At 40.1% G+C, this 12,183-nt stretch overlaps 1 protein-coding gene across 1 annotated transcript in view; it reads right to left on the reverse strand.

Annotated features, from left to right (window-relative positions):
• LOC139724445 (protein CLEC16A-like) overlaps positions 1–8,472 on the reverse strand; it is a 254,765-nt gene extending 246,293 nt beyond the window's left edge. The window contains exon 1 of the mRNA XM_071635587.1: positions 8,335–8,472. Coding sequence (XP_071491688.1) covers positions 8,335–8,411 — 77 coding nt within the window. The 5' untranslated portion in view covers positions 8,412–8,472. The remainder of the gene's footprint in view (positions 1–8,334) is intronic.
• Between the last annotated feature and the right edge of the window lie 3,711 nt (positions 8,473–12,183).

Genomic DNA, 12,183 nt, shown 5'->3' on the forward strand with positions numbered 1-12,183 from the left:
GGTTTTTAAAAAAATCACCTCCCATAGACTTAACACGTAAACTTGTCCGATTTTGCGTCTTTACCTTTAAACACAATTTAAAGGATGATGACGTCATCAAATGTCAAAACTATGACATGGACTTGAAAGGCAAATGTTCAAAGTACAACATATCTGAATTTGGGATAATATTGAGCTTAAACAACAGAGACACGAACAAATGAATGTCAGAAACAGTACCTTAAAAAAAATAATTCCACTTTTTTGATTTCAGATGATGATATGATGATGTCATAATGTATTCATGGAGATAATGATACTTGAAACGTTATTTCCAATTCATATGTTTTTGTAATATGCAATAAAAACATAGGGTCACCAGACGTTTTAAAGAGCTATGGCGAAATAGACAAAGACATGTTTTTCGCTATATTTGCACATAGACGCGCACACGAAATTCCAACTTTGACGCCAGCGCATTCCTTTGTTATAGGTCAAAATTGATCGGAAATCAATGGATATTGTTACTTAATGTATCAGGAATCCAAATCTGTCAAAAAATGTGCATTTTCATTTTGCTTACGCGCACTACGCGCGAAAATGTGCGGACGGACGCGAACGCGCGAAACGCTTAAAATTGTCTGAAACTTCGAGATTTCCCATTGGTAAGTTGTTTTGAGCCTTTTAAAAGTTTGACGCGCACGTAATAATGTCCTAGGTAATTAGCATTAAAATGTAAGATAGAGCGTGACCTGAACTTATTGTCCACCGAAAATGATACAGAAATGACCTTTAGTTATGAAGTTATGATCGATCATGTAACATGGTCCGAAAATCACAAAATGGCGCCTAGATGACGTCATAGATATGTTACTGTCATGAAAACCTTATTGTGGCTAGATATTGTCATGAGACATGTTCCCTGAAAATGTCATTTTATTCCGTAATGTCATTCTTGAGATATTGATGACACAAAATTGTCCAGAAAGAAAGAAGAATAAAAAGAAAAAATAAAGAGAGATTTTGACAATCACAACAGGTGATACGCTGATAGCGTATCACCTAAAAAGAATGGAGGGCATCCTACTGCATCAATGTATACAAATATACATTTGTACATTACTGCTGTAATGGTATACATTGTATACATCATACTGACTAAAGTATAAAGGGAAAATACATTAGTTGAAAATTCCACTTACCGGTACAAAAGTCACAACACATTCAACATAAAAAAAAAAAAAGATTGACATATATTGTGGCTGGGTACATTATACACGTTCTGGTATTTCTAAGTATTATTTTGTGGAGAATAATGTCCACTGCGTCAAAACATGGCATGAACTCAAATCCAGTAAGCCAGAGCTACCAAGTCTCACACATTCTGCGTGAGACTCAAGCATTTAGGGGCCATCTCACGATCTCACGCATGACACCCATTTTTCTCACGCATCGGGCGAAGTCCGCAACGTGGCCCTATAATAATGAGCACAGCTCAAAAGATTAAAGTGATAGTTGCAATTGAAGGTATATTTCCCTTTTGTCTTTCAAAATAAGTAAAAAATAGTCACTTAAGTATGCACCTGATCGCACCATTAAGAGCTGAAAATTGAAAAAGCTCCCTATTGTGGGAGGCCGGGGGGGGGGGGGGGGGGGGGGGGGGGGGACCCCTCCGACACCCTCGCTCGCGAGCACATTCGCATGCCGAGATGCCGAGTCATGAAAATCTCTCTCATAAAATTTTTTTGCACTTGGCATCCCTGGTAAGCCATGTGAAGGTCCTTGTTTGTCAAAAGCCACAAACAAGGACATCCAGTATTAAATGTAGCTAATGCTAGAATTTCACTTTCCTTCCAACACAATTTGTACTACAGTGGGCACAGCTTACAAAAAAAAGAGGTTAACCTTGGATACAAGCATCATTGAAAAGCTTGAGACATTTACGGTGTAATAGTTTAAATCATGAACGGAAATCATTACAAAACTGTCTTCTCTGCATCAATTCAATGCTTTCTATTCACATAAAAATACTTTGGAGGACAATTACAGTACTGAGAAGCGAAGGTTTTTTTTATATAATTGATAAAGGCAAACACAGCAAGCAAATCACCAAAAATCTTGAGTTATGGTAGACAGCTAATTAGAGAAGTCTATGAGTAGGAATTCTGCCTGAAAATATGTCATTGTGTCACCCGTTGATTATATTTTACTTAACCTTGTACTTGTGAACATTTTTGCATACTGAGAACATGAACATTTCTGCTTTAAATATCAATTACCATTTCAAGTACCGTATCGATATGTAGGGCTTGAAACCAGCACTTGACCGTTTGCCCCAGGGAAAGAAAAAACATAAAAATTTTAACATTTGCTTACCCGATCAGGCAAATACTGTATTTCACAAGGTTTTTATTTTTGCAAAATTATGCAAGTCAGGTGCTACAAATATTTGCAAATTTAACATGAGAAAATATCAACTCTAATCATAACATGAATGTCTCTATGATCATGAATTTAACCACTCACAAACTTATTGTTACATCCCAATTCACGAAAAATCAGACTCTCTAAGGCTGCGTTTATCTAAAAATTTTCTGAGGCAGAATCACGATCCTAAATGCGTTTGAGGCATTTCCAGGGGTGAGATAAACGCAACCGTGTTTTCAAACGTGTTTAGAAACGCCGTTTTGAAACGCCTTTTAAAGGGCGTTTTGAAACACCTTTGAGACCACCATCGCCGTTCTGTGAGTAGATAAACGCAATGCCGTTTGAAACACGTTTATATCTCAAGGTCAAATCCCAGCTGTTTCCAGTTATGCTCTCTACCCATTATTTGTGTGTGACTGATGAGGCATGTTTGGTGGTATGCAGTTGACCTTTACTTCACGGGTCAAACGGCGCAAAGCAGCTGCGCAGTGACACCACTCGAATCGCGATTGTATGATGGCTAGATAAACACGGCACCCTAAGAATTGCGTTTCAAACCACATTTGCAAACACCATTCCAAACGCGTTTTGAAACGCGATTCTCTCTCTCAAGTTAGATAAACGCAGCCCAAATGTACGGAGTATACAGTAAAATGTGGATCATAGAATTAGAGGCAGGGAGGGGGTTAATCTTCCTAAAAGGGATCCAACTACAGTCAAACCTGTAAATAGTCAGTTTACAATGGAGATTAAAAGAGTGGCAGTTACTTGATGTACGAATTGTAAACAGGTGGCTGCTATAGACAGGTTTCGGACATGTCATGCGTATCACTAACGTGATGCACATTTCATAATATTAAATGGCTTAGTCAAATACCGGTTAGTAATTGGCTAAACACAGTCAAGTGATGGAGGCACATTGGTTATGTTCGTCCATGGGCAGAACATTTTTGTATTCAAATGTTCTCCCATGGGAAAACATTTTCACGTAACAAATGACAAACGATCGAGAACGATCAAATTTTTCACGCAATCGATAGGATAAATTTGCCTATTCCATACAATGTGATTTGACTAACCCATATAATATAGCAGATGATGACTTTTGTTGTCGGGAACATGTACCAAACGTTCCACCCTCATGGTTTGAAATGCTATTTCGGGAGGCTATAAGTCCCTCAATAGCATTTCCAACCCTTCTGGTGGAACATTCGGTATGTTCCCTCCCCGCCAATCATCATGACTAATGTTTCATACATTGAACAATGCTGTCATTGATCATGTTTTTGCACTCCAGCATGCATAAACCAAGCAAGCTTTTCAAGAGTGCCTAAACTATATGTATGGCTGAATGATCATTGAAATGTTTGCAATGCATGACCGGCACAGATGCAGAGCAAAAAAAAAAAAAAAACGTGCTGAATTATTTTATAGGCTGCAGTTCCATAAGGGTCTGTGGCTGTCATAGCTTAAAATCTACGGCAGGATACAAACTTGGATGGCCACCGGCTGCCAGGTGGCCGCTATACACAGAGTCTATAAACATGGCTTTTCTCTCACATGGATTTTTCAGTGGCCATGTACGGCAGGTGGCCACCGTAGACTGTGGCTGCTGAGGCTGGTTTGACTTTATAAAGTAGGTGTAGAATTTGCATGTTTGTATACAAAATTTCTTACATACAGTGTACATTGTACACGTAGTTTGTGTTTGATGATCCATATTCTTGGTGTACAGTATCATACAATTCATACTTTTTATTTCCAATTTATGGAATATGTGCAATTTCATCACATTTCTTTGTATTCTTTTAATGATTATGTAGAAATAAATTGAATTGAATTGAACTGGAAAATTATTACAGTCCGACCTCTCCTATCCGGACATGTCAGGACTGGCACTCATCCAGACAAGGAATTTGGCTGGATATGGGAGATTCAATGTTTACATGTAACACAAGCAGCTGCCGAAGAATGATTGCCTGTACCATACCCTGATTTAATGAAAAGTTTTCTAGCCATGTTCTTGAGGTGACTTTGGGGTAGTGGATGTTTGAATGCATGTTATTTAGATGAAAATTACATACTGAATGTTATATCAATCATGTTGGGAATGATATGTATTCTTGTGAGTTTGTGTAGGAATTGTGTTTGAGTTTGACATCCCCCTTTTCCCTGTAATTATTTTTTTAAAAATGCCAAGATTGCATCCGGATAATAGAGAGATCCACATAAAGGAAGGCTACATGTAGATACTGTGGGAGAGGTCTGTAATATCCAAAAAGGCCAAACTTGCTTGATTGCTCACAAGTCCAGGAAGCAACTAACCCACCACATGACTATTGTATGGGCTGTTGGCGGCTTGGAGCAGCATGAGCTATCTGCCAATAATGGCCGCCTCAATGCCAGAGCCAGCCCATGAGTACATATAGCTAGCAGCTGAGAGAATGTGTGTACTAGTACTTGAGATTGAGATATCACAGCAGAGCAAGCAAACACATCACATTTGTATGTGCTGTTGTGTACAATATATGGAATGCAGCACAGACACATAGGCCTGGTACAAATCTTTGTCCATGGTTTAAACAATGGACAAAGACCGTACATGTAGTTTTGTATGGGGCGCCAAGTGTCGCATGGCCTGGTACTGTAAAAGTGGAAATTTTCGCGGTGTTGAAATTTTCGCCCATTTCGCGCAACCAGAAACTAGCGCGAAAATAAAAGCACACAAATATTTTTGTATGCCATATGTTCCTGTACTTACTGTCTTGATTCCGCGGAACTAAAAGCACACGAAACTCTTCTTACCAGGCCGAGCGCGAAAATATCCACTTTTACAGTATTTTGTTTACAAAGTCAGTCATTTCGTCACTGAAATGAAGATGAAAAACCACAGTGCAGCGCATAGTCACATGCATGAAAGTTTGTTCTCTACGTGCTAAATTTATGCTATAAAAGGGGTGTCAGTTTCAATTTACAGTGTCGATGTGTTACACACCAAAACATGCTACCTGTTAAAGGTTTTTTTTATGTCTGTACATCTGGGTGTGCACTACAATTTGTAACTGCGACCAGCCCATGCGAGCTCCCAAAGTCCCACAGTAAATATATACTGTTTGAAGGAGCGCCCTGGGTTTAGGTGTGCACTTGACCGAAAGATCGGTCTGTATCTGGTCATCTGGGATATGTTCCGCAGAGACTAGCTAGCATACTAGACTAAAAACAAGTTACTGCTTCACGGAATCCCCTCCTAGAATCCTATTCATGAGAGCCGTACTTACATGCCCCCCCCCCCAAAAAAAAAAAAAAATAGAAATAAATAAATAATAATAATAATAACAATAAAAAAATCCTCCAGACAGTTGAATTTAATAGGTGTAATTTTCTGCAATTTCTGTAGTGAGGTTGTGACAGTGTAAATATTTATCATTGTATAACGCCTGGAGAGATCCTTGTCATTTGATTGGTTGTTTGACATTGATCATTCGGCCCATTTCACTATGACATCATCATCCGAGCAATTGTGGCACCATTTACCGTGCAATTTTGGATCCATACGATTTGGTCCATTGCACGCTCTCTGAGAGCCCGGCACACAGGCATGTAAAACGATTGCGTTTGCAGTGTGTGTAGTATGCTACAGCACGCTAGAAGCTTGCGTTTGTAGTGTGTGTATGCGACAGCGCGCTAGCATAAAGCGCTCAGCGAGCACTCTCGCGATCTTAGATTCTCTCTTTGTTTCTAAATTAATACAACATCAAATGACAAGGATCTATTTTAGGCGTTATATAAAACAAAAACATAATAAATGTTTTTCATTCGTGCGATGGACAGAATATTTCATTCGGTGAAAGATGAAATGTTTGATCCATTCAACTCGGCTGCGCCTCGTTGAATGGATCATTTCATCTTTCACCACTCATAAACATTCATTATTTGTATACTATTCACTAACGTCACGGTACGTTCTCACACTAATCACATGGCACAGCATGTAGCACAGACAGTAAAATTAAAACCCCGCACGCGCACCGCACCACACTATCACAAACAAGTGCTAAATTAAGAAGAATCGACTAATATGCTATACTAGTACAGTATGTTGTCGTTGGAGTGCCCCAACGCTGTGTACAACGAGCACTAGCTAGTAGTACCTCCGGACTGGACCTTGGTATTAAAGCCAAGGTTACTACACATATTATAGGTTCTATGTATTGTAGGATCCAAGGCCTAGACATCAGTTCGGGAAACCCACTCACAAGGGGGGCCCCTCCTTATAAGTAACCCGTCCCCCTTATAAGTAACCCCGTCCCCCTTATAAGTAACCCCGGGGCACCCCTTATAAGGAGTCTCCACGCTTTTTTGCAATGCAACGCGAAAATGAAAGGACTGCGGCAATTCGCTTGCTGATGACTGTGTCATTTACAGAGAAATAAATGCAATCTCAGACCATCACATACTACAACAAGACCTCCTGCAATTATCCACGTGGTCTTCAACTTGGCTTATGAGCTTCAATGTGAAGAAATGTGCCGTCCTATCTATCACCCGGAAACGTAATCCCTCCGTTTTCCAGTATCATCTCCACAATGTCCATATACCTAAGGCACAGGAATACAAGTACCTGGGAGTGACAATCACTCATGACTTGAGCTGGAACAAACATTGCCAGAACATCAGACACAGAGCAAGCAAGACATTAGGGCTTCTCCGCAGAACATTATCCCCATGCACGAAGGAAGTAAAGGCCAGAGCCTATACCGCACTTGTCCGGCCCCAACTAGAATATGCATCAGAGGCCTGGAACCCACACACAGCTACAATGGTAAACTCTCTTGAGCAGGTGCAGAAAACTGCTGCTCGGTTTGTACATGGAGACTACAGGTATTCAACATCTTCCTCAACGCTGGTCTCGGCTCTTGGTTGGGATAGTCTCCACACACGACGCCTCCTTGCACAGTGCACCCTCTTTCATAAGATACACTACTGTCAACTTCTACGTTTACCACATGTGATTTTCCCAGCTACCTACATAGGAAGGCATGATCATAAGCTCAAGTACATAATCCCAATCGCGACCATAGATGTGTTTAAATTTTCCTTTTTTCCCCGAGCTGTTAGAACCTGGAACCATCTGCCAGGACCTGTGGTCACAATTACCAACCCATTAACATTCAGAGAGGCTGCTCTTCCAGTCATCCGAGTGATGCAGCCTCCTGTTGGGTCACACATGCTCTAAGAAAAGATGCATGTTTTTTTTACTAGCACTATGCACCGTCACTTTTATTGTACATTAGTGACATTTAAAATCATCCTGTTCACCATGTCACCTCTCACTGACGCACGACACTTCTACCATCCCGGGATAGTTTCAAGGAACTGCTGAAAGGGATTACTACTTCAAGGTTCAAGGTTCAAGGATTATGTCCATAAAGCTTCTCAAGTTTCCTAGTTACTCACGAAATTTGAGCAAAATCGGTTTGAGGCATCATATCTAAAATCATGGATTTAAATGCGATGTCAAACGACCCATGCAAATGCTGAAATGCGAGCGATTACTGGCGTGAGTGTCGCCAGGCGCGGCGGCGCGGCAATGCTTGAGTGCAGACGTGGCGACTGTCAGGAAACTTGTGAAGCTTTATGGACATAATCAAGCGAATTGCCGCAGTCCTTTCATTTTCGCGTTGCATTGCAAAAAAGCGTGGAGACTCCTTATAAGGGGTGCCCCGGGGGTTACTTATAAGGGGGACGGGGTTACTTATAAGGGGGACTGGTTACTTATAAGGAGGGGCCCCCCTTGTGAGTGGGTTTCCCGAACTGACATGGTTGTTGGTATGTAAAGTACATGTACTGTACCGTACGTGTAGGACTGAAGTGAAAGATGGAGTGAACGACTCGAAATTCATAAGTAAAGTCAATTTCATTCCTTACCTTAAATGTTCCAATGAATGAACATTCTTCGGTTTTCCACCTACGGGTCCAAACCAACCCTTTGGTTTCGAAAACATTTCGAACTTGTCTTAGTTTACAGTGTCGAAAATTGTACGATCATTCACGTTCGTATGTATGTAGAGGTTCTATACGATGCGATGGACGACTGTCTATTACAGGTTGTGTGTATGTACTCATGTATGTAGCGTAGCAGACACTCTTAGCTCTGTACATACAGCTAACGTTACAGGGCTACATGACGTACGCACGTACTATCATGCCAGCTGTGCATGAGTGGTACACGGTACAACATATTTAGTCTTGAAATCCAGTTGATTTGAGAAATATTTATTATCGATGACTGTCACTTGTATTGCATCTGTTATGAAGCCATCTCGATTTGTATTCAAAATACTAATATCACTTTAATTCCATTTCATATGTTATTTTCTTCTTGTTTTTGAGTCATCTTTCACTACTCTAGTACAGCAACAAAATCTATTACTCTGTACTACACTGTATATAACAAATAATGGCTGTTCGGATTTTGATTTCCGTAATTGTTTATAACACCCGGTCCCCGACAAAATTCTTCAACACATCAAAACGTCATTACTTTAAGAAGGAAAGAAAAGAAAAGAAAATCCAAGTACCGTTTATCAAATCGTCATGACAATGAGCAAGCTTAGAAGGGAGAGGGTGGTAGATCATTCTTAAAAATGGAACATCATGCATGTTGAGTTTAGCTTTGATAACTGGAGTAGGTCTATAGAAGACCTGAAATCTGAAATGGATTCAAAGTTTTCTCAATGGAAGAAGTCAGAGGGTTGTTTTGGATGGTATTAAATCTTCTTCAGTAGCGGTAGGATCTGGAGTGCCTCAGGGGTCGGTTCTTGGGCCTTGCCTCTTTCTACTTTACATCAATGACTTCCCGTGTATGAGAGAGTCACAGCTCATGCACGTAAAAGATCCCGCTTCATTCATTCATCGCAAAGAGCAGGGTGTCTAACCCGGTGAAGTGGTCCCACCCCACATCCAACTGGACCCCATGGAAGACCAGCTTAGTGTAGCTGAATATGGGCTATCCAGCCATCTTCACAGATGGAAAATGAACAACAACAACAACAACTGATGGTCTCGCGTCAAAGGTTCGCCTTTTTGCCGATGATGCAATTTCTTACATGACCATCGACAATCAACATCATACGCAAAATCTTCAAGAGGACCTAAACAAAATTGGTGACTGGGCGAAAAAATGGATGATGGATTTGAACACAGATAAGTGTAAGGTTTTGACAATATCCAGGAAAAGAAGTAAGGTGCAACACGTGTATCATCTAAATAACGCCCCTCTTGAATCTGTTGAATCCGTGAAGTACTTGGGTGTAACCATCACTTCTGATTTAAAGTGGACCCAACACATCAACAATACTGTCAATAAAGCCAATAACGTGCTTGCATTTCTAAAACGCAATCTTCGCATAAAATCTGATGTTAAAGCCACAGCTTACAAAACGTTGGTTCGACCAATTGTTGAGTATGCTTCCACAGTTTGGGACCCATCTACCAAGAACCTAATCCACCAAGTGGAAATGGTCCAGAGAAGAGCTGCGCGATTCACTTTAAATCGCTACCATAACACCTCGAGTGTCACCAAAATGCTACAAGAACTTAATTGGACCACTCTGGAACAGCGCAGAGAAAATGACAGGCTAATTATGATGTACAAAATACACAATAATCTCACTCCTCTTTCAGCACAGGACTATATCATCAAACAGGCTACTCAGTTAACGAGAGCCTCGCAACCACACTCCTACCAGGTACCATATTCGAGAACTGAATCGCATCGCCATTCGTTCTTCCCAAGAACTGTAAGGAACTGGAATTCCCTGTCGTCAGAAATTGTTTCAGCGCCATTTGTGGGATCATTTCGAAACCGTCTAACGGTTGATCACAGTGGCTAGTATTTTCGTCAAATTTTCTATGTGCTTGTAAATATCTGTAAATAAATTGTATTATAATGTAAATAGCACCAGTCTGCAAGAATCTTCAGTCTATTGAAGGAGGCAGACTTAATCAGAAGAAGAAGAAGAAGAAGACCATCGCATTGAAATCGGACTTATCTAGAACAGTGCATGTTATCACAGAACATTGATAAAGAATGCAACCATTTTGAGGTGATGGCATCACTACTTCCCAATCGTTCCACAAAGAATTACACTATGATTGATTGCTCATTAAAGGTCCACTGACATTCAATTCCATGTTAATTGCTGATGTGTCTATCTCACACTACAGTCAAACCTGTCTATAGCAACCACCGTCTATAGCGGCCACATTATACCGTAATGCGACCACTAAGCACAATTCCCCAAAGAGAACAGCCATAATTATTATTAACGACCCTGTCTATAGCGGCCACCTGTCTACAACGGCCACGTTTCTCGTCTCTATGGCCGCTATAGACAGGTTTGACTGTACTATGATTCTTATAGTGGTATACACAAAAAGTAACAAAAATAACAATAACAGATTATTAGAAATATTTCACACATGTTTAAGCAAACGATCCCTGAGTTTGTGAAGTGAAGACCTATCCACTTCAACAGAAATCATCATGGAATTGGATTTCACAGTACCGTGGCCTTTCTTGCCATGCAGGGACTTGGACTAGAGTGTATTTATAAAACAACTTACTTTGCCAATCACTCAAAGCACATGCAACTACATTATTTTTGTGAAGTCCTCTCTATATCTATAAAGTCATCATTTCAAAGTTATTACGTATATCCCTGCAATGAGTTGAGGTTTTGTGGAATATAATAGGTCTCTATATGATACGATTCGTTGTTCTATACCACATTTCAATTAACAACATCACAATTAAATCGTAAATCAAGAGGCTATCAAGGATAAGTGTTATATGCAGGTCAGGTGTTGGAGACTATCATTATAGAGCATCCTCATAAAAATTGCATAAACACAGGAGATTACAAGGAATGCAAATGACTCGTGACCAATTTCTCTGTCTCTCTCTCTCTCTCTCTGTCTCTCTCTCTCTCTCTCTAACTTAATTTTCTCCGAATATTTTTTTACAAACCTTACAAAATGTTAAACTTGCATATGTATCGTTTTAATTCTTATCCACTTTTAATAATGTGCATGAGACTTTTGATGACATTGTATCTACTAGTACTTGTTTATCTTCTGCACTAAACAAAAGCGAGATGAAAATTGAGTAATATTCAGCGAGACAAATGCCGCTGAGTGGTTATGCTGGTGTCATCAACAGCAGGCTATCCGTTCGTGTTACCTATAATTGCCTAACATGTACATGTATGGGCACCTGGTGGACCCTATTTTATGCACGGTATAAACTGGGATTTCAGAATGTCCTATATGGAAATCGAATGAAATGGATTAATAAAGAAGAGCTATCGGTATTACATTACTACCAGATGTTACACTTTAGATATCGGGGAGAAAAGCTTGAGAGAATGATGATAGGTTATTGCCAAGTCGGGTGTAAAGTGTGAACATAAATGTGTAATGGACACGAAAGCCCAAATTTATACTGGTAGCCTACTGTACATACGAAACAGTAATGTCAAACAACATACGCTGGCGTTGAAAGGGGAAAAAGCTGGACGCAGGGACCAGAAAGTGTTAGCGTTGAGTATACTACAATATAAGACTATATACAAGTGTACATAATGATGCGGGCTGCAATGCAAGAATACACATGTTTAGAAACGCAGATGTCCTGATTACATCGTATATAGCCACAATCAGGCTTGGCCATCACCCGGTTGACATAATAAATCAAAAGGACGTTGTGACGCTTGA

Source organism: Diadema antillarum, unplaced genomic scaffold (genome assembly GCF_040938485.1).
Source record: "Diadema antillarum isolate AM-2024a unplaced genomic scaffold, OU_Dant_1.0 scf00000214, whole genome shotgun sequence".
In the NCBI taxonomy this organism is placed as follows: domain Eukaryota; kingdom Metazoa; phylum Echinodermata; class Echinoidea; order Diadematoida; family Diadematidae; genus Diadema; species Diadema antillarum.